This window comes from Neoarius graeffei, chromosome 20, assembly GCF_027579695.1.
Source record: "Neoarius graeffei isolate fNeoGra1 chromosome 20, fNeoGra1.pri, whole genome shotgun sequence".
In the NCBI taxonomy this organism is placed as follows: Eukaryota; Metazoa; Chordata; class Actinopteri; order Siluriformes; family Ariidae; genus Neoarius; species Neoarius graeffei.
In genome coordinates, this window is record NC_083588.1 from 63994348 (window position 1) to 64018332 (window position 23985).

At 38.8% G+C, this 23985-nt stretch overlaps 1 protein-coding gene across 2 annotated transcripts in view; it reads right to left on the bottom strand.

The window, feature by feature from the left end:
* Window positions 1-1155: 1155 nt before the first annotated feature.
* nbr1b (NBR1 autophagy cargo receptor b) overlaps window positions 1156-23985 on the bottom strand; it is a 34803-nt gene continuing 11973 nt past the window's right edge. For both annotated transcript variants that reach the window (XM_060902218.1, XM_060902217.1), the window contains exons 6-22: window positions 21441-21518; window positions 19711-19907; window positions 19496-19621; window positions 19057-19260; window positions 16686-16845; window positions 14367-14450; window positions 12865-13050; window positions 12425-12556; window positions 10382-10457; window positions 8946-9062; window positions 7531-7689; window positions 7287-7451; window positions 5747-6146; window positions 5475-5572; window positions 4916-4967; window positions 4699-4795; window positions 1156-4611 (exon numbers count right to left, since the gene is read on the bottom strand). In XM_060902218.1, the coding sequence (XP_060758201.1) occupies window positions 4438-4611; window positions 4699-4795; window positions 4916-4967; window positions 5475-5572; window positions 5747-6146; window positions 7287-7451; window positions 7531-7689; window positions 8946-9062; window positions 10382-10457; window positions 12425-12556; window positions 12865-13050; window positions 14367-14450; window positions 16686-16845; window positions 19057-19260; window positions 19496-19621; window positions 19711-19907; window positions 21441-21518 (2505 nt within the window). In that variant the 3' untranslated portion in view covers window positions 1156-4437. The remainder of the gene's footprint in view (window positions 4612-4698; window positions 4796-4915; window positions 4968-5474; window positions 5573-5746; window positions 6147-7286; window positions 7452-7530; window positions 7690-8945; window positions 9063-10381; window positions 10458-12424; window positions 12557-12864; window positions 13051-14366; window positions 14451-16685; window positions 16846-19056; window positions 19261-19495; window positions 19622-19710; window positions 19908-21440; window positions 21519-23985) is intronic.

Below are 23985 nucleotides of genomic sequence, written 5' to 3' on the forward strand. Positions count from 1 at the left end.
TTTTTTTTTTTTTAAGAATTTCACACAAATGGTCATAAACTAAGACACAAACCTGAACCCCAAACCTGACAACCTCTGTTAACTTTCAAAGTTGATGTGTTAGAAGCAGGAAAAATAGGCGAGCATGAGGATCTGATTGACTTTTATGGGTGCGTGTGCTACATTTACCTGGGGAAGAGATGGCACCAGGACACACGATGGGAAGAAGGCAAGCTGGTGGCGGCGGTGTGATGCTCTGGGTGATGTTCTGCTGGGAAACCGTGGGTCCTGCCATTCATGATGTGGAAGTCACTTTCATATGTACCACCTACCTAAACATTGTTTCAGACCAATGGGTCTTTGGAATCCACGCCCCGATGAGTCAGAGCTGTTTTGGAGACAAAGGGACCTACACAATATTAAAGCCGATCGGTATATGATATAAAAAAGGTATATAAGCATTACTATAAGGTATATAAAACACTTTTTTCGATTTTTTTAAATCTAATTGTATTTTTTTTTTTTTACATTTCTTGAAAAAAATATTATGATCATTTATACTAACTTTCCATAGTAACCAGTTTTGCTCTTTTTTTAACTAAATGAATCAATGTTGAACATAAAAATAGAAATAAAAGAAGAATGTAACTACATAAGTATAAAGAAAAAGCAGGAAGAAGTGGACGTGCTTGGGTTTAGTAATGCGAGTGTGAATTTAACAAGCTGAACTGCATTAATGACTGAAAGATGTCTCCAAATACAGGAGCAGAGCCAATATTCCAAATAAAATTTTTCTTTTCCACCCCGTAACTTTTACATTTAAACTTAAAGCTTGGAAGCCGTGCACTATTTTTTTTTTAAACAAACACAGTGTTTTGAACTTGCTGGAGTAAGATTAGGCTTTAAAAACATATCATTCAAAAAATTATGGGTTACAGAGTTGAGATTTATTAAAAAAAAAAAAAAAGAAAAAAAAAAACACCCAGAACCCCCGAGTACAAATCTAAAAATAAATAAAATCTTGAAAATTTCTGAAATGTAGATTTTATATAAATTATACCAAAAGTGAAGCGTTTAGAATTCCCAGGGAAAAGCAGATGCTTTCAGAGCGGTCCAAATTCATTTTCTACACATCACACTTTATTTTTGTGATTATAAATTAAGGAAAGAGACGGATTTATTTATGACCATTTATTACAGACAGATTCATACATCATCAGGTGTGTGTTACATAAACCACAGCATGAGTCGATTCACGACGTCGCTTTCCGTTCGTCACGGTACACAGAGAAAACCTTTCCACTCCAACAAACTAAAGTTTTTACACACGTGGTCCACTTTTTTTTTTTTTTTGGTCTTTTTTTTTTACATTTCTAATGACTCCTCAGAGCACCAGGGAAGGGTGCAGAATCAGTGGAAATTATGGGACAGGATTATGGAAAAAGAAACTCCTAATAATTAGAGCAAGTTAAACTGTAAATGTAAGTGTACACTTTGTGTACTTATAGACCATGACGCTAAAAGTATTTACACCCATTCTGACGGGCATGACCATCTCGAATAGGTCAAGAAGTCGGAAATAATTAACACCTCATTAATGCGGAATGTTTTTCAGATTCAGATCTCACTAAGGAAAATTCCCTTAAGGTGCGTTTTGATGTTGCACCTTCTCAAGTACAAGGGAAATTACATCATCAAAATACAGATCATTTCAATGAGGCTTTTTTTTTTTTTTGCTTCTTAACTACAAGCATTTCTGCAATGTTTAACATCAAGTGTAAATATTGATTGATTGACTGCTTGCCACTCGAGTGGCAAGCAATCTTTTTTCATCTGCGTATATTAATCATATAATGTGAAATGGATCACAGCATGATACAGTACGTATCGTTCATTAGTTTTAGGCTCAATCAAAGAATTTTCAAGCAACACATTTTCGAATTACACACTGCAGATGCCACATCATCTTCATCATCATCCTTTAATGAATATGGAATTAGTTTTAAGATTATAATAAGTCTTGATTGATGATCAGCGAATATAGCTCATCTTCAAGTGCATTTTTTAAAATCCACAAACAACTAAAATCAGGAATGCATCGATACAAATACTCAAACACCAATGCTCATTTACCGAGTTCAATAACTCGTAAAAAACTGCCATCATACCACGTTAAACTATGTGACGACGCTTAATGACAGAGATAAGGACTTATTTTATGATTAATGCGGAGGGGGACCCCTAGCAGTGAACACTGGCCAGGTGAGGAAAAAAAAATTAAAGTTATTGTATTTTAAAAATTACTTTAATTTTTAAAACTTAACTTTTTATCTTAATATTTATATATTATTTATTTTAATTTTACTACGATAAAACAAAGAATTCCAATGTAATGAAGACAAAAATGTACTTTTCCAAGTTAACCGCTGTAGCTAGCTAATGCACTTTTTTTTTTTGAAAATCAACTCACTGGCATCAGAAAGAACGATTGTAGTCGTCCAATTGCATAAACACACACGTGTACACTTACAATGGACTCTATTCAAATCAAAGAAACATAAACTGAGCTAAAGAAGCTCTTCTGAAGTCCATGAATGATTAATATTACGTAGTTATTTCAGTATCAGTACTGATGAGTTCCAAGAACATGCACTCATACTGGAAAAAAAAATGGTTTTGATGCATCCTGGAGGAAAAAAAAAAAAATGCAGAACAGTAGAGAATGTTGGTTACATTCCTCATGCAGATTTCACCGTCACGTGGCGAAGTCCGCGCCCTTCGATAAAGTTAAAGCCACGTTTCACACACAGCTGAATGAAGCTATTGCACATCGAACGCCATGTTCTCTCTCTCTCTCTCGGAGAATAAATCCCACACACTTCATACACAAAAAGCTACAAGCAGGAACACTACAACTATTTATGAAGAACCTAAAAGGTCAGTAGTAACACACTTATCCTAACAATTCAACATTTTCTCTGCAAAACGTTTCATTTTCAGCCAGTTTCATGCATCATCATGATTACATCACCGTTTTTTGCATTATGGTTTCCTTCTAATAAAATAATTACACAATCACGGACTGGCAAAAGTTTAAGGACACCAAGCTTTGTGGGGTTTAAAAAAATAAATAAATAAAATGTTATTTAGACTATTTAGACATCCAGATTACTTTTGAAACTCCAGAACTTTAGATTTTTTTTTTAAAAATTATGATTTTTTATTTTTTTTACTTCACCCCATTTAAATTAACCTTTTTTTTTTTTGCCCAGAAAAGTGTATTCCAGATTTTTTTTCCATAATTATTTTCAATTCCAGACTTCCTCCAGCATTTTTTTCCCCATTTCCAGACCTTTTGGAGTATTATTCTAGATTAATTTTTCAACTCTAAACCTTTTTGTGGCTTGTTCCTGATTATTTTAAATTCCAATAATTTTTTTCGACTTGTTCCAGGTGATTTTTTTTAATTGCAGACTTTTTCCAGGATTTTTTTCCATCATTTTTTAAATTCCAGACCTTTTTATTACCATATATTTGTTTTTTTTTTATTCCAATCCTTTCTGGTCATTCAGTTCCACACTTTTTCCAGAATTGTGCTGGTTTTTTTTTTCCTTTCGTTTTTTTAATTCCAGTCCTTGATTTGTTCCAGATCAACCTCTTTTTTTTATGTAAAAACTCCAGACCTTAAGACTTATTCCAGATCATTTTATTAAACTCCAATCCCTTTTGGAAACTTGCTCTAAATGTTTTTTTTTTTTTAATTCCAGACTTTTGCCAGGAAAAAATAAATAAATTTCCATCCCATCTTCAAATCCACTTTTTCCAAAATTCTGAGACTTGTTCCAGAGTTTTTTCTAGACCTCTGCAAGACTTGTTTCAGTTTAATTAAGCTCCACAACTTTGTGAAACTTCTTCCTGATTTTTTTTTTAAGTTTAGAAATATATTTAAAAAAAGGACACACACTGTTTATAAAGGAAGCTCTTTGATGTGTGATGTGCGCTAATCAGGCTTCATTAACTTCTTTACATTTAGAATCTTTTCCAAAAGCATTTGCAAAACTTCTACAGCACTTTAACAGCAGCACAGGTCTGTCAGTCTGCGTTCTCGCCATCATCAGCCTCACGTCTCCGTTTCTCAAACGTGTTCAGGGGCTGCTGAAAATCAAACGTCACTCTGAAAACGTAAAAATTCGCAAGGTGTCCAAAAACTTTTGACTGCCAGTCTAACAACAATTCTTATAACGACACAAACGTAAATGCAGTTCATTAGTTCGCTCTGAAACACAGGCGCTGCTGAAAAGGAATTCTCATGAGCTCTCTAATCAGGATTCGATCCCCGTTTCCCTCAACATGACCCACAGAAACACTCAGGACTGGATCACGGTCCGTCTCCATCTCTCACACACACTCACACACAGAGACGGAAGGAGAGACGAGGAAGTGGATTATGCGAGTGTGTCAGTAGCGTGTGGTGTACCAGTCGTTGTCCTGCATGTGCACGAGTTCATTTACGACGTCCAGGAGGTTCGGGCCGTGTTTCTGCAGCAAACGCTGATTGAGCGCCCGATCAGCGAAGCCCATCTCCACCAGGACAGCCATCATGGCATCCTGAGTAGCCGCTTCTTCAGGAAGCTATGGAGAAACGAGGCGTGGTCGCTTACAAACAGAGAAGTTTATAATAGTACTGATTTTATGCAAATAAACAATGTGTGCAGTGACCTGTTCAGGACCGGACTGTCCAGTAAACAGAGCTTTATACGCAGAAGCTGCGACGGACAGCGCGCCCTTCACCAGACCTCCTGTTATACTGTTCGCTCTGAGAAGAGGACGCAACACACGCGTCATTACTCAAACTCACTATTCATACCGTAATACACTCAGGTTTGATCAAATAATCAGATAAAAGGATAAAAAGGTAGAAGACATTGTGTCTTACTTCAGCTCCTGGATCTCAGAGTTCGCCGTGTCTGAGGGACTGGACGCAGAGTCTGGAGACAACACCGCCGATTGGATTAGCAAAAAATAAATAAATAAATAAAACCACAAATTTTATACATATCCTAATGCAGTGCATTACAATTCTATTATGTTCTGTATTATTCTAATTTGATTTAATAAGCAAACAAAAACAAATGAATGAATAAACAACATGGGGGGGAAAAGTCAAGGAATTAAAAAATAGAGAGACAAGGAAATAAAAAAAGGCAACAAAAATAAAAGATTAACAAAAGTAAAAAATAAAAATTGAAAGTAAGAAAAAGAAAAATAATTGGTAGAAAAATAAACTGAACATTCAATCAATCAGTCTTAAAGTAATAATAATTTGCAAGAATAATTTCTTTAAAATAGTAATAAAATATTTTTAAATCTCCTTAAGATGAATGATGACATAAATAAAAAAAAAAATGTACAAAAAATAATAAAACCCTTGCAGTAAACAGTTTTACACTTTTCTGATCTCTACTGTGTGTGTGTGTGTGTGTGTGTGTGTGTACCATGATCTTCTGGCTCCTCCTCCTCTTTGCCCCCAGCCTGGTTTAGCTCCTCCTCCTGTGGCGTCTCTGCTGCTTTGAGCTGCTCCTCCGTCTCCGAGCTGCAGTTCAATAAAAATAGAAAAGGACCAGAAAAGACTCATTTTTTCAGAATTATGCATTTCGTGATAAATGAAGCCTGACAGCATCTCAGTCACGTCACAGTCACGTCTCAACTGCAGCTCAAAGAAAATGTTTCTTCAAACATTCGGTGTAAAAACCCCTCAGACACGCACCTGGACTTGGCTGAAGGTCTTGGTGCAGCTACGATCACAGGAGTGAGAGGCACCGAGTCCAGCGTCTGCGATGCACACAGCATGTCGTTAGCGTCTGCGCTAAGACGCTCTGGGCTCTCGTCTCCCTGCTGAGACACGGCCGAGCTGTACATGGACTCTCCGAGAGGACGGGTCGTGTCGAAACAGTCTGGCAGGATGATGATGTAATCCTCCGAGGAGGCGGACGATGTCCTGCTGCGACTCTCTTTACCCTCCTCTGCATCTTTCGCTTTATTTTCCTCCTTCTCCACCTCCTCCTTATTCTTCTTCCTCTCCTTGGAGTCCTCTTCCTCCTCAAAGTGCTCGCCTCCCGCAGCCGGATCCACCACGATTTGCTCGATGTCTGACTCGTTCCCTTCATCTAAATAAGTGCACGAGACAAACGTTTACAGTTATTCATTCAGGACAGATTCAAGAAAAGGAAAGTCAAGGAAAGAATATAGAGGGGTAGGGAAAAATAGACCAAAATAAAAAGATACATTTTAAAATGAAGAAAGTAAAATAAGGTGGAAAGAAAACCAAAAAAAAGAAAAATAGAAAAAGACAAAAGACTGGATGAATGAGAAGAAGGAAGGTGAAAAAATTTAGAGTAAAAGAAATTTTTACATAAGACAAGGAAAAAGTTCAAAGAAAGACATGACTGGATCATTAAGGAACAAAAATACAAAAATAAAGAACAAGAAAAAAAATGAAGGACTGGATGAATAAGTCAGAAAGCAAAATGTGCCAAAGTGCAAAGAAAAGAAAGTTAAAAAGAAAAATAAAAAAGTGGGGAAAAAAAATAAAACTGGATGTACAAGATGGAAAAAAAAGTTTTTTTTCAAGGAAGAAAATTTAGGAGAGAAGAGAATTTGATGAACAGGCAGGAAAGCAAAAATACTCAAGGAAAAAGAGACAAACAAAAAAATTTTAAAATATGAAAAGAAATCATTTTGGGTGAACAAGTAACAATTATTACAATTTTGAAATTCAGTTGAGTTTTTATTTAGTTTTATAAGTGCATAAGTAGTTTTAGTTTTATTTCGAGGCACTGACCAGTTTTAGTTTAGTTTTTATTTAATTTTAGTTTTTCAGGTGTTGCAGGGCCAGCATCATCATCTGTGGGGTTTTACAGCAGCCAGAGATACATTACTGCCCCCTGCTGGAACGAGTCGTTACTGTCTCGAGGGGAAAACAAAAACAAAACGAAGCCGATTCTACGTGCAATTCTGTTTCGTTTTAGTTCATGTTGCATTTTCACTGTAGCTTTTATTTTTATTTCTGTTAAAATTATTTTTCGGCTGCTAGTTTCAGTTAACTGTATTAACCCTGATGTGTCGTGGAATGAAAAACACTGAAAAGAAAACAGGGAAAAAAGATCATTTTTATATCCTTTTTTTAAATCTACACAGCAAAGCTTTGAATTAATTCGCCTTTTTTCAGCTGCCAGCAGAGCTTCCTGAGAGAAAACAAATACAAGATGTGAATAAATATGGCGACTGTGATGATGTCACTCGTGCACCTGCAGTGATGTGTTCAGCTGGAACAGAGACGAGAGGAGAAGGATCCAGAAGTTCCTCCGGCTCGGCTTTAGGAGGATCCGAGAGCGGAACATCAGTGCTTTCTGACGTTCTCTCCATCCTCCTCTCGCAGAGAGACACGGAGCCCTGCGGTGCTGGACGCAACACTAACAACACACACACGTGTTCAATTAAAAAAAAAAAAGAAAAGAAAAAAAAAAAGCTGATTTCCTGTGTTGTACTCACCAGTGGTGGTGACTCTCCCCTGCAGGATGCTGTGATCCAACACCCCTCCCAGCGTGAGAGAACGAATCACAGACTCGCTCACAAACTGACGCCCAATCACATCCTCCTCTCCTTTCTCCTGGGCGGGAACTCCTCCTATCTCTGGAGCCTGAGCAACGTCTGAGCGCGCGCGCACACACACACACACACACATTTTACACTGTGAAACAAAACATTTTTTGGGGGGGGGGGGGGGGGGGGGGGGTATTTAATTGTAATTTTAAACTGCAGGTCATCATCGTTTAGATGATAATCTGTACACACTCATTTCTCTTTTGGCATGCTTCAAAAAAAAAAAGAAGGAATATTCATTTCATATTTGGCGTCATTGTTGATGCCATTTAGTTTTCATTCTGAACACATCGTTTTCTACAAACAATTTAAAAGCCATGTTCATTATTGGAGAAATCACATGAGCATTATTTATATAAACAAACCCGATACAAACCCGGTCAAGAAACTTAAAAGACAAAAACGTAAAAGAACAAATAAAAAGCAAAAAAAAAAGAGAACACAATGAGGACTGGGTAAAGAGGGAGGGAGAAAAAGATATAAAAGTAACAGAAAACAGAGAAAAAAAAATAAAGAAAATTTAAGAAAAGCCAAAAAAAAAAAAAAAATGAAATGAGACGAAGGATGATGGAACAAAAGGGGGAAAATACTTTTTACATTATCTCATCCCATTATCTCTAGCTGCTTTATCCTGTTCTACAGGGTCGCAGGCGAGCTGGAGCCTATCCCAGCTGACTACGGGTGAAAGGCGGGGTTCACCCTGGACAAGTCGCCAGGTCATCACAGGGCTGACACATAGACAACCATTCACACTCACATTCACACCTACGCTCAATTTAGAGTCACCAGTTAACCTAACCTGCATGTCTTTGGACTGTGGGGGAAACCGGAGCACCCAGAGGAAACCCACACGGACACGGGGAGAACATGCAAACTCCGCACAGAAAGGCCCTCGCCGGCCACGGGGCTCGAACCCGGACCTTCTTGCTGTGAGGTGACAGCGCTAACCACTATGCCACCGTGCCGCCCAAATACTTCTTTTTAAAGAATTAAAAAGGATAGGATGAATAAGGGAGAACAAAAAGAGACTGTAAAAAGTAAAAAGAAAAACAAAAATATAAAAACTTTGATAAACTGATGGGGAAAGAAAAGACGAAAGTAAAATGTGGGGGAAAAAAAAGTTAAAAACTTTGGATGAATAAGGAAGGACAAAAACAAAAAGGAAAGAAGAAAGAAAGGACTGTATGAATAAGAGAAGGGAGAGAAAAGGACAGAAAGGGAAGGGATGGGGAAAGAATGGATGGGGAAAAATTTATTTTACATATGGTGTAAATGAGCGCTGCATTTTAATTTTTTTTTTTTACCCAGAATGCTGTTGACTGCTTGGGCTTCGTCCTCAGCTTCCTCCTGGATGAGGCCTGGAGGAGTTTTGTCCTGCAGCAGTGCATCATGGGGCAGAGGAGAAATGCAGGGAGTGATATCTGAACCCACACACACACACACACACACAGAGAGAGAGAGAAAGGACACTGGTGACATGACAGAAATTAAGTTCATAAACCTCACTTTATCTCATTCGAATGATTTTACACCACAGCGTGGCTGAACGCTCGAATCTGATTGGTCAGAACGTGTACATTATTCCTGTATAACTGTACGGCTGGGACATTCGCTCCGGCTGGAACACGAGCCACAGGTTTATATTAACTCACTCCTTCTAACAGAACTATTAATAACAAAATTGTTACCATAGCGACAGCTAATACAGTACAACAGAAGCACCACATAATCCAAGATGATGATGATAATAATAATAATAATAATAAAACATTAAAAAAAAAAAACAGGTTAACAGTGACGTTTTTCATAAGAGACGTTTATTTAAATGCTTATGGGCGGAGTCTCCACTGTCAGTCACGGTGCAACACACAGTAAAGGGAAGGACTGTTTACTGCAGCTATGAAATAAGTGAGAACGCACACTAACTTGTCTTTCTGACGTTCCACATCTTTAAATCCAACTATAAATCATTAAAATATGCATTAACTGCATTTGGACTCGTAAATTGGAGACGAGGGCTCAGATTTTTTCTTTTTTTTTTGTAACATGCCTTAATAATTTGGCATAATATATTTATATCTACATTAACTTTTTATACTAATTTTGTGCAAGAGAATACACAGTCACCTGTTCATACGTCATGTTCAGGAACAAACTAACGTTAACGGCGCTAAAATGCCTGGAGAGACGCCGCTAGGATTGTCCGCTTTGCTGATACAGACTTCTCGTGCAGTGGGAAAAAATGCCCTGCGATGTGTTCCATATGTAGAAGAACTATCAAGGAGACGACGGGGACGACCTCGAACTTCAATCATCATTTGGTAAGACTCCACCCAGAGAAGGAAGTGACACGCTATGTTCATTGCCCTGTTGATAGTGGGCGGGGCTTGCTGAGCGACGAGCAAGCATTTTATCTGTAGCCTGTTAACTAAAATGGGGCAGTGGAGCAGGAACGTCAGTCCAACACAGTAGCAGAGACGCTTTCACATAAAGGCAGCAACAGACACCGTCACATGGTGCCGTTAGAGTCTTGTTCTCGGACTCGACTCGGATCAATAGCGGACTCGACTCGAAATTTTCTTTAATGACTCGGACTTGAACACTGGGGACTCGAGGTTTAGTGACTCGACTACAACACTGATTTATACAGTGTGTTATTCTGTACATGACCAGTTTAAATGTTTCAGAGAAAACGCGTGTTAGTTTGTTGATGCCGCTGTGGTGAGGGTTAAAGTGTTACCTGCGGGAGTGTTGTTGGGAACGCTCTCCAACTCCTGCACTATGTTAATGTCCAGAAGCTCAAACGACAGCAAGTCCTAGTAATAAAAAAATAATAAGCAAACATAGTATTTGTACCAGTATTTAAGTATTTATAAATCAAACAAACAGTTTAGAGAGAGGGGGAAAAAAAAAAAAAAAGTGTGCCAGAGTGAAAACGTCCGAGAGGTGGGACGATACACCAATAGGGCAGAATGTTATCTTTTTTAAAAACAAACAAAACAAAAAGCTAGATAAATTATTAAAAAAAAATCTTAAATAAATAAAGATCTATTTATTTATTTAAATAAAAACAAAAGTATCAAGTGATATTGAACATTTTTTAAAATAAAATGCTACACAGTTTACAAAAAATACACACAAATTTTTATATTTAAAAAAAAAAGTCATCAAGTTGGATGATTTAGAAAAAAAAATAAAAGGAAAAAGGAAATAAATTTCAAAGAAGGATAAAAGTAAGAAAATGAATATTGGGTAAATAAGTCAGAAATAAAACCACTAAAGTAAAAGAGAAAAGAAAGAAAACAGTGAAGCAAAATAAAGAAAAAAAGAAAAAGGGAAAAAAAGAATTAAGAAGAGGAAAGAAAGAAACTGGCATCAAAGAAAAAAATGAAAAAAAGAAAACTGATGTGGATAATCGCAAGCGCACTCAAGATGGCTGCCGCACGTATTGTGCGTTTTGGAGTGTCACTCGCGCACATCCTCATGTTGCATTCAGACCAAAAGCAGCGAGAACGTCAAAGCGACAGGAAGTCGTTTGTTTTCTATGAGAGTTGGCGTCGCTTGCATGTAACGATTCACCCAATTCATGATTCGATTTGATTCGCAAGTCAAATTTTCCCATGTCTGTGAAGAATCTCAGTCATCCAGGTACATAGTAATCTGTGGTTGGTAGAAGAGAGCAACTGGACTTGCTTGAAAAGTCTTGAAGTTTCGCCTCTCGTCCGAAAGGCTTCCTCAGTTCTGTCTGTCTAATAGGGAGTATCCAGTATCAAGCTGATGGCTACAATGCAGCCATCAGCATTCTGATTCGGATTCTATGATGATCCATGAGAGGATAAATACTGGATACTCCCTATTAGACAGACAGAACTGAGGAAGCCTTTCGGACGAGAGGCGAAACGTCTTCAAGACTTTTCAAGCAAGTCCAGTTGCTCTCTTCAACCAACCACAAAATTTTCCCATGATATTTAAAAAACAAAACAAAAAAAACACCATTTTAGATTTAAAAATAAATAAATAAAGCAACATGCATCATCATATTCTTTATTGACTTAAATATTCCTTTTCTTAAATTAAATATATATACACATATATTTGGTTTCATTTTCTTAATAACCATCTTTAATTATTTACCCCATTTGTAAAGGTTGGAGTAAAATATAAAACAACCTATTAACTAAAATATTCCTTTAATTAAAAAAAAAATGAAAAACATTTGTTCTGCCTCCATTTGCTTCTCTTTATCTGTCAGTAATCTATAAAAAAAATTGGGGTCGGACTTCTTGTTAAATCTGTTTGTACACAATCACACAGCAGCTCTTTCACATTTTCAATCTTTGTGTTTTCGCAGCATTAAAGCTGTGTTGCTTCCACCTACAGTGAAGTCACGTGTATTTCTGCTATTGTACATTATGTTACATTGCACTGTGCCCTCTGCTGTCTAAACAACGCAATTACAGTTAGGAAAATTAAGATATTAATTTTCACAGCCTGATAATAATCTTGTTGTTTTTTTTTTTTTTCATCGATTCGAATCATCATAAATTTGTATCATGATTTATTGTTGCACGACATATTGTTACATACTGACTAAATATTTTACAGCTCAAAATGGAAACCTGGTGAAGAGGTGTTTTGGGTCTGACGTGCCGTGTAGTCAGTGGAGGTCACTTTTAATCCTCCAGACACACATAAAATAGGTATGAGAGTACGTGAACAAACGTCACACGTCCATTTCCTTCCCCTCTGCATGGCGTTTATTTCTCCGCATGATCAGACGTACCTGCGCCGTCAGCAGATCCACAGACGGAATGTAAAACTCCTGATTGCAGTCCTGATCCACGGTGATGAGCAGCGGCTCCCGGGACGCCGTCCGGTTTTTCTCCTCCCTCTCTAAGGTCCGAGCGGATTTCTCCTGGAGAGGGACGGAAAGAGGAAGACGAAGGTGTGTTTCCTTGATTGCATTTGACTCATTGAGACTTCAGCTGCATGAGTTCATTCATTTATTTCCCAATGTTAAAGTGCTACCATATCGTCATTCTAGACTACAGCAGCACAAAGTTTTGGCACCCTACTCTCTAATGATACCTTTGTGGTGATGATGATAATTCCTTGTTTCTGATAAAAGTTGACGTATTTTGCAGTAGTTTGCGATTCACAGACAGGAAGTATAACATTATGGTGAGATACACTGGATGGTGATGTACTGGTGAGCGTACTGACCTGAGGAGTGACACATGGAGACACCAGCAGGCAGTCAGCGGAGATGGCAGTTGGCGCGTCGGGATCCACAACGATGCTGCACCAAACCCGCGGCCCGAACTGCTCTCCGCCATGCGCCAGGCGCCAGTGTGAGGTGTAGGTGCCCTCCAGGGTGGGGGCGCACAGAGCCACACTCACTAATCCCACCTGACACACACACACACACACACACACACCAGTGTTGGGACACCACTCTTCTTCCACTGCACGTTTTCCATTCCATCATTCCAAAAATCAGGTGGCTAATTAGATTAGATTATTTATCTATCTGTAATCAGACATTACCCTTATGCTCTTTATTAGAGACAGTTTGGTGTCATTAGATTGGATTTTACTGTTTTTAATCAGACTTTTTTTTGTATAGAACAATAGGTGGCTTGCTGTAACTAGATTGGATTTTTACCGTCATAGAAGCAGATGTCGTTACGTATCTAAATCACGCATACTTGGTGGTTTTCTCCTGTGTGGCTTGCTGTATATAGATTGGATTTCTTCAGTTGTATAAAATCAGACAATTATCTGTACGCATCATCGTTTTTATTAATGTAAACTCAAGGCTATTGGCTCATTGTGATTAGATTGGATTTTAGGTGCACTTTGGGCTCTTGGTGATTAGATTAGATTTTTACAGTTCCAGAAATCAGACATTATGCATGTTATAATATGAAGTCTGGGCTATTGAAGCTCTGAAGATTACAGTTTTATCATCAGACGCAATTGCAGTGGCACTTGAAAGTTTTGATCCCTTCAGAATTTTCTACATTTCTGGATAAATATGACTTTGAATAAAACATGGGATTTTCACACAAGAAATGAGATATAATTAGACAGAGACTGGGATTAAAGTCACGGTAATTCGTGCTCACTGATACAAACCGGGACGTCTGGTCACCGTACCCTATAGATCCGGAACGGTAAGAGACAGAGAATTATGCTTAGTGAGGAAAAGTTGCGTCCTGCCGCCCTGAACAAAATTTAATTTAAAAAAAATAAAAAATTTAAAAAAAATCATGAAAATTAACAGCATTAAGCAATTTTTTAAAATCCCAATTTTCATGGATCATTCCGGATCAGTGATTCAAACCAGCACCAAAAGTCATAGCAACGTAATTCAGCCCAGAGGGATTCTTCATGTGAAATTTAGTGATGATTGGTTGAAGACTGAGGGAGAAATAGCGTCCTAAAAATATTAGGATAATAATAATAATAATAAACGAGAAGAAACGATCCTGAATGAGAGAAACAATTTGTGCCAGCGCAAATTAAACACTGCACATGGCCAATTAAAGTTCCTGTTTTTGCGTTGCACTTTTAACAACAAACACAGTCCTAATGCAGCTTTACAGAAACCTGAATGCAGATTTCGATCCTAAATGAACAAGCCAGAGGGGACTTGAGGAAGAAACCTTGAGGAAATAAACGGTGCATGAAGCAGATTTACTCTCTTTTTCTCAGATACACACCTGACCTGGTTGCAGTGTGGGCACGGACACCTCCCTCCACCTCTCCCCCGAACCCACGGCCAGGTTCCCCCACATGAACTTCAGCTTTAAAAAAAAAAAAAAAAAACAGGAAAAATCAGGAAGTGCTTATTTCACATCACATCAGGAAGTGCTTATTTATTCGTCCTACACAATAACAATTTACCAATTATTACAATTTTTTATTAAAAAAAAGATCTTTTTTCCTCCGTTTATAGTTCAGCGCCGACACTGGAGACTCCTTCCATAAAACTTCACCATGTCCAAGAGTACGCATGTTTTTAAACCTGAATGATCCGTTACCATAGAAACAACGTATTACAGTTTAACCCTTACAAACCGAACGTTGCAGCGATGAAACACAAACATTTTCTACAAAACATTAGAACCATTCATGATAGAGACGAGCTTTATATAGTGTCTGAACTGGGAGGTTCTCTGCTTTCTGAAGCATCTTGAATGGTGCGTTTATGCTAAAACACCAGAGCGTGCAATCACATGGTACAGAACCGAAGTTTACTGGAGAGGAAGTTTCTGTGCTCCAACTCCCACGTTGGGAGGAGCAGCAATTCCATGAATTCCATACCTCAGAGTGTTAAAATTGATTTGGTCAGTGAGCTGTAAGTCACTGAGGAAGCCGTGTATTTGCACCCAACGGCCACTGGAGCTCCAAAACACCTAAATCAGGGTTTTTCAAAGTGTGGGAGAGTCCGCCCCCCCCTCGGAGAGCAAATAAACAACAGCGCCCCCCCCTTACAATTTTTGTTGTTGCTATACTTAATGTTCCATTCGTATTTTTAAAAAATGGTTGTTGTACACATTATTTTTTTCTTTTTCACATTTTAAACATCTGTGCTTTTTAAAACATCTTGTTTTACACATTTTAAACATCTCATAGCATCGTTAGCTAGCATCTCTTGGCAGACAACACACTGTGGCAGTGGAGCATCTTCAGATCCAGTCCATGAAAATCCAAACTTTAAATAATCGTGGTCATACTTCCTTCTTTTTCCAGTCCCCCAGGATTCCGCGGGCCTTTTTTGTGATTGTTGCGGGCTAAAATGTCTGATGTTGCGGGGGTTTTCCAAAAAAATTGCGATGAAAGTTGCGGTGTTTTTTAGGTTTTTGTTGCGATTACATTGCGGGAGGAAGTGAAAGTTGCGAGAAATTGTTGCGATTTTCTCTTTTTGTGATTAAAATTGAGTGATATGTTAAATATTAAGTTATTACTGAAAAACTATTGATTAAAAAAACAAAGACACTGAGAAATGGTCCTATAAACAACTTTAGCAATATAAAAGATTACCAGGACTACAAAAATGCAGAAAAATAGGCTTTACTTATCCAAATGCACCTGTTGGTTCAAAAGTTAAAGTGCAGAGAACCTCACAGCACAACATGAAGTTACCTTCAAATATAATATAAATGCCTCAGCTTTCATATAAGAAAAAAAAATATTAATACTAGTACTGTGTGCAGGCAGTCTCTCCTGAAGACTAAATTAAACAATAATTATAAACTAATAAAATAAATGGCTCAGGCTTCATAGAAGAAAAAAACAATTTGAACAGAATCTCACAGTATGATGCTGAAGCTGCCTAAACAATGGAAAATAAAATACCATTTTGGCAAAAACGTTGGCATCCATTAATTTCTTGTATTAAGTAAAAAAAAATAAAGTGCACACAGTCCTTCACTGTAAACATAACACGCACATGCTGCTTCCCTTGAACACACAGAAGTAAGGCGGAAGGTAGTTTGTCGACGTCACCTCAAGACGACGCCAATGATTGGTCAAATTTGCGGGAAAGTTGCGGTGATTGGATATAATTGCAACACCGCCCTGAATTCGCAGGGATTGGTTGAATTTGCGCTGAAGTTGCAAATCGCAACATCCTGGAGGCTCTGTTTTTTTGCTTGGCCCAGACTTTGTCTCCTCACTCACTGTAGCTTTAGGTACTAAAAATCGATCCATTTTGTCTCTCACGTTGCGCCCCCCTGAAGAACTCTGGCGCCCCCCAGGGGGGGCGCGCCCCACACTTTGAAAAGCCCTGATCTAAATACAACTTTTCAAACATTGTCAAATATTGAATCCTCACACAAAGGTGATGCACGACGGTGACGTTACACTGCACTAGAAATAAAGAGGAGGTTCCCCTGAATCACGTGATTATATAACACTCGATACGGACTGAAAGAATAAGATCAGAATTGGCAGAAACAGAAACCTGCGTCCACACGTTTCTTTATCTCTGTAGGCTTTTGAGGGTTAAGGAACAGTGACAGTGTGTGTTACTGTACTTTGGTATCTGAGTTCCAGCTCATCGTGCCGCTGTTCTTCATCTTCCAGTATTTAATGAATTTGGTCCCAGGCCTCAGGCGTGAGCCGTCCGGCAGATTTTCGTCCAGCAGCAGCGCCGTCATGGCAGGGACAGCTAGAGGACACGGACGCTTCGGACGCCTGAGGAGACGGAAATACAAAAAACACAACAACGGATCATTCACCAACCTGAACACACTCGCATATTTACGTTTACACAATTACAATTAATCATGTTCAGAGGAAACTGATTCACACAGATTAACAAATTCACTTGAGGTCAATGTGTGTTTTTAGCCAGATAAATAAATAAATTTTTAAAAATCTACATACATTTATAGACGTTTAAGACCTGCAACTGACGAATGTTTTTATTGCTAGATTATTGGACATGATTTTATCCAGACATTACTAGATGATGGAATATTATTCAAGGATCAGATGATTAGATTATCAGACATTACATCATGATAGCCATTTGATTATTAGACAGACATTACTCAAGGATCAGACTATTTTTAATTTCCCCTGAGAGAACCCGCCCAAAGGGATCAATAAAGTTCTATCTAATCTAATCTAATCTAATCTAATCTAATCAGATCATGGGGCCTTTAGATTATTAGACACTGCTAGGTGATCAGATATTAGATCATTACATTATCAGGACATAATGACACTTATTAGACATTTTTATGATCAAATATTAATTATTTGCTAACTTTTCCACCTTAGACGATTTATCAGGGTATCGGACAGCTCCAGATCATCAGACATTATTATCCGTTTGTAATAATGCATACTCAGAGTGATCAGATCAGGTGGATAAATAGATTAGATTTTTACACATCAGATATTATTGGTTTGTAATAAAGCATGGTCTTTATTAAAGACAGCTCTCTGTAATTAGATTAGATTTTTACGGTTGCACTATATAATCAGACATTTTTGTATACAACAATTTATGGCTTGCTGTAATTAGATTGGATTTTTACAGTCATATAAGCAGACATCAGTATCTCATCTCATTATCTCTAGCCGCTTTATCCTGTTCTACAGGGTCGCAGGCGAGCTGGAGCCTATCCCAGCTGCCTACGGGCGAAAGGCGGGGTTCACCCTGGACAAGTCGCCAGGTCATCACAGGGCTGACACATAGACACAGACAACCATTCACACTCACATTCACACCTACGCTCAATTTAGAGTCACCAGTTAACCTAACCTGCATGTCTTTGGACTGTGGGGGAAACCGGAGCACCCGGAGGAAACCCACGCGGACACGGGGAGAACATGCAAACTCCACACAGAAAGGCCCTCGCCGGCCACGGGGCTCGAACCCAGACCTTCTTGCTGTGAGGCGACAGCGCTAACCACTACACCACCGTGCTGCCCCGACATCTACAGTTGTATAATCAGACAATTATCTGTACGTTTTATTTTATTGCAGGTCAGTTCAGGGATGTTGGGTGACTGTAATTAGATTAGATTTTTGAGTTCTATATTCAGACATTATTATTATGTATGTAATTAGGTGTACTCAGGGCTGTTGAAGATTAGACTGGAATTTTACAGCTCTATAATCAGACAATTATTATCTGTTTATAATAAAGTATGCTCCTTATTGGAGACAGCATCCTAGAATTAGATTAGATTTTTACAGTTCTATAATCAGACATTATGATATATGTATGTAACAACATGCAATCAGGGCTGCTGGAGTCTGATTAGATTAGATTTTGACATTTTTCTAATCAAACATTACAATGTATGTAATATGTGGAGTGTGTAATCATGTACATCTGATTTTTTTTATAAATCAGATGTAATTATGGCGGCACGGTGGTGTAGTGGTTAGCGCTGTCGCCTCACAGCAAGAAGGTTCCGGGTTCGAGCCCCGTGGCCGGCGAGGGCCTTTCTGTGTGGAGTTTGCATGTTCTCCCCGTGTCCGCGTGGGTTTCCTCCGGGTGCTCCGGTTTCCCCCACAGTCCAAAGACATGCAGGTTAGGTTAACTGGTGACTCTAAATTGAGCGTAGGTGTGAATGTGAGTGTGAATGGTTGTCTGTGTCTATGTGTCAGCCCTGTGATGACCTGGCGACTTGTCCAGGGTGAACCCCGCCTCTCGCCTGTAGTCAGCTGGGATAGGCTCCAGCTTGCCTGCGACCCTGTAGAACAGGATAAAGCGGCTACAGATAATGAGATGAGATGTTAAGAATATGCACTCGGCTATCGGTCTGCATGGCTCGCTGTAATTAGATTAGATTTTTACAGTTCTATAATCAGACCTTATTATCCGGGTTTTTTTGTGTGTGTGTGTGTGTGTGTGTGTGTGTGTGTGTGTATGTATGAAGGCACACTCGGGGCTGTTGGCCTGCGTGGCTCGCGGCTGTAGCAGCACAGGAGAGGAGTTTCCGTCTCCCGCGCAGCCCCACTGCAGACTCCTCCTCTCCATCCTCAGCTGCTTCCTGATCTCCTTCACCTCCGCCTTCAGCTGCCGCTTCTCTGCCTTCAAGCGCTGTTTCTCAGCCTTGCGAAAGCTCCGGTCTCCCCGTCTGTAGAACCTAAAAACAAATTACGAATAGGAAATTAGAGAGACACGTGAATTGCTGTTGATTTTACTATTTTATCAAAGAAGAAAAAAAAAAGGAAAGATCAACTGGAACACACGCTCACTACATCTTCATTCATTCCAGACAATCATCTAGTTTCCAAAACCTACATGAAGCAGCATTTTGTCCACCAGAGTGCGATGTTACGTAGAAACAGAGACAAAGGGGGAAAAAAAAAAATGCTGACCTGCTCTGATCTGGAGCTGGAGATCCGCGCTCGGGGATGGACAGAGGCGTTCGAGCTCTCACCAGGTTGTGGCTTGGATCATGTGAGAAGCTACACGGCTCACACAGGGTGCAGGACGTGCACACGCTGCACAACCACATCAAACGCAAACCATCAGTAACGTGAACTCAACACAATTTATTCAAACACAAGGACTTTCGCTCCAGACGTCTCACCTGCACTGGTATCCTCCGCCCGCCGTCTGTCCCCTGCAGCTGCTGCAGGCCGGAGCCGAGCTCGGAGCTCCAGGCAGCGTGGAGGAGGAAACCTCCGAGACCTGAGCCTCGGCTCCCAGGGGTTTGTGGATGCAGCACTGGCCTGAAAACTCCCTGCAGATCTTCTCCACAGCCTCACGGACCACCTGATCCTTAAACTGAACACATCGTTTATTAGCATTTATTTATTTATTTATTACAAGGACAGACATCAGGACAGAAATCAGCTAAATTAAACCAGCACATTTATGAAAAAGGTTCAACTTTTGAGGTGGAAGAGAACAACAACAACAACTACTACTACTTTTTCAGAGACACATTATGATGTGATTCTTTCAAACCACTTGCAAAAATGAGTGTAGAAACCCATTAAACTGATAAATGACAAAAATAAATTTTATTTATATTTTACACACACACACACACACACACACACACACACACACACACACACACACAAATAATGTTCAGGATTTCTTGGGGAGACTTTTTTTCAAATTACTGACATCCACAGTAATCTCACGTTTTCAATAAATAAAAACAAACAAATAAACAACTAGAAAAAACTAAATTTGTAAAACAGGCTTTAAAAAATAAACCTTTTTTTAATATATGCAAACATTCATTCATTTACCCTATAGTTTTTTTTAAAGTACTTTTATCTCATCTCATCTCATTATCTGTAGCCGCTTTATCCTGTTCTACAGGGTCGCAGGCGAGCTGGATCCTATCCCAGCTGACTACGGGCGAAAGGCGGGGTTCACCCTGGACAAGTCGCCAGGTCATCACAGGGCTGACACATAGACACAGACAACCATTCACACTCACATTCACACCTACGCTCAATTTAGAGTCACCAGTTAACCTAACCTGCATGTCTTTGGACTGTGGGGGAAACCGGAGCACCCGGAGGAAACCCACGCGGACACGGGGAGAACATGCAAACTCCACACAGAAAGGCCCTCGCCGGCCCCGGGGCTCGAACCCAGACCTTCTTGCTGTGAGGCGACAGCGCTAACCACTACACCACCGTGCCGCCCCAAGTACTTTTATTACACTATCATTTTGTTTGTCTACCCCTGACTCTTTCGTGAGCTGCTGAAACGTAAATTTCCTCACTGAGGGATGAATAAAGTTTCTCTCATCTTTCTTCAAGTTACCCACAGTGATCTCATATTTTCAACTTGTAAACAATAAAAGCTTAAATTTTCAGATGATTTCTTTATAATTCCCAACAGTTCTTGCATTTCCCACTTGTAGACGGATAGATAAGATTTTTTTAAATTAATTAATAAAATAAAATACATAATTAATAAAACATGTTTTCTTAGGTACTGACTCACAAGTTTGGAATTTTTTTGAAGTGAATTTTGTGTATTTTATAATATTTTATTTTCACTTTACTCATTAGTTCAAAAATACTGTCTCATTACCACTTAAACTAATAAAACAAAATAATGAGTCATTAAACCACAGTACCAAGATAATACACTGAAATAGAAGGTCTAAAAGCTTAAAATCTAAAAGAAATTATACTCATATGTAAACACACACACTCCTCTCAATAGAAGAATTCAGGATTCAGAAGCCAAGAGAAAGATGTAGTAAGAAGAACACGGCGGAACATAATGATGTAAAAGCGTAAAGTATCATCAAATTAACTTTAAACAGTTTTAATAAGAGAGAGTTACCTTCTCCATGTAAGAGGTAAACCAGGCTGGAGGCGTTTTATCCTCTGCTTTACCGCCCTTTAGCTCATTAAGGGTCACCTTCGCGCGCGCACACACACACACACACACACACACACAAAAAAAAAAAAGCTTCATGTCAGCATGTTTAATGTTTTGATGACAGCAGGAGAAATTAAAAAAAAAGTTCTATAATTCATGTTATAAAATCAAAATGAAAATAACTGAGTAAACAGGCTAAACCTATACACTGCTGTAAGAGAATGAACAAGTCCTTCCTTTTGTTTTCAATTTAAAATGAATGATGAGTATAATTAATTTTAGAGTAATATACAACACTGTCAGGAATATTGAGGCTTTTAAATGGCACTATAAAAATCATGTACCAACTATTACAGCGGTTTACCAGTTAAACCAGTTTATCAGTACAGGTAACTCAGTGCACTGACTGGTCTTTGATATTTATAGCTTGAGAAATTACAGTTCTATCAGTAAAACTGTGATGACATAAAATGCTCTCAGTCGAGATTATATGCTATCGGAATTTTTAACTTTATAAAAAATAAACGTCATGTTGGGCCATGTACACACGTAGCCGGGTATTTTTAAAACCGAACATTCCCCCCCCCGTTTATAAAAATGTTTTATCCACACCACCTCGTCTTCGAAAAAAATCCCTTCCACACATAACCGAACATCTGCGTTTTCAATCACATTCATAAGCATTCCAAACCTGTAGATGGCATTATTTCCCCAAATCCTACCCCCTAATCACATCGCCTGTGCTCTTGGAGCAGTAGTTGGGCTTCTAAAATTAAACATGTAAATAGCACCTGCACAATAATTAACACTTTCAAGGCACTACTCCGATCCATTACTCTTTGTCCATGCTTAATCTGGCTTCTGCAGTAAACAAAGGTTGCACGTTTGACGTCAGGGCAGATTTGTTGTCATTTTTTTGGCGCAGATTGTGACGTTCTAAAACGCAAAACTCCGGTTATCTCTGTCTACACGAAAAGGCATACACGGAGTTTTCAAAAATCTTCACTTTGCCCGGAGTTTTTTTAAATATTCGTTTTTGATGTGTTTTCATGTGGATGACAGGCCAAAACGTAGAAAAATATCTTCGATTTAGCAGATACCCGGCTACGTGTGGACGGGGTCTTAGACTTCTCACACACACACACACACACACACACACACACACACGTCTCACTATCCTTGTGAAGACCTTTTACTGACAATTATTACTGCAGTTAATTAAAGCAGTGCTGCACCTAAACCCAACCCTAACCTTCACCTCACTAATGAAAAGGAAACTTTTTGGCTCTTTAAAAAAAAAAAAGGACACAGCAATTTCCTTGTGGGGACCATCCAAATGTCCCCAGACGGTCAAAATTGTCAGATTTTACTAATTCTTGTGGGGACATTTGATCCTCAGTAGTATATAAAACACACACACACACTCTTAGTGTATATTATTATGTATAATTATGTTCATAGCCGGTGTTTTTTTTTTTTCTGTCATTTGTGGTTACTTTACACACACGTTCCAGCCTCATTATGTTATTCTGTGCAATAACATTCACTACCTGGTGCAATATTCTACTTCTATTTCAGTTGCCAGTATTTTATTAGTGCAGGATTCCATTTCAGTTGAAGTACTATTCTTATTTAAGCTCCACCCTTACTTTGTGTATATTACATCCAGAACCTGTTTTTCCTTTTTAAAAAAAAAAAAAAAAAAAAAAAACTTTTATTGCACTCTATTTTTTGTTACGGTTTATTCCTGACTTTTTCTATCTGTGAGCTGCTGTAACACGTAAATTTCCCCACCGAGGGATGAATAACGTTTATAGCATCATTCGCACCTCAAAGTGATTTATTTAATATTTACAGTCGGAGTCTCGGGTGTCGGCGCTCTGTAACCGTCACGGTGCTTTGCAAAGTTTACGAGGGCAGGGAAGTGGTCAGGACAGGAGAGTTTACGCTTTCTGGTTTCTCGGTAAAATGATATGCTGTGTTTTATGAGAAAGAGAAAGCAAAGTGTGAAGGACAGAAAAGAAGATTCTGGTGACGTCTGTGAACGAGCGTTTCCTCAGGAACTAGACCGTCCTGCTGGCAGTCCAGAACGTTAAATATGAACTATAAACCGATAAAACGTACAACGTGTCATTTATTCATGAATTAAATGTTGTAGCTGGTGGCAACTCGCTGAAGTATAAGCGGAATAACTTGTACACACCCCACACTGTGCGATTATATGAAAATAATCCATGTCAGGGCATCACAGAACCCAAACACTGATATTTTTGTTTTCATACAACTGCATGATGTGTATTATTCCTTATTTTTTTTTATTAAAAAGGTTTTATGATATAAAAATCACAAACAAATAAATGATTCCTTTACATTATCATTAAACTGAATTTGGAAAAGGAATCTAAACGGAAACCAAGGGAAGAGCGGTTCCTTGGGGTCATCAGCAACCCCAGCTCTGTGTCTCGTCTCGGAGGCCGGTTTCCACGGAAACGGTGTTGTCTGTATC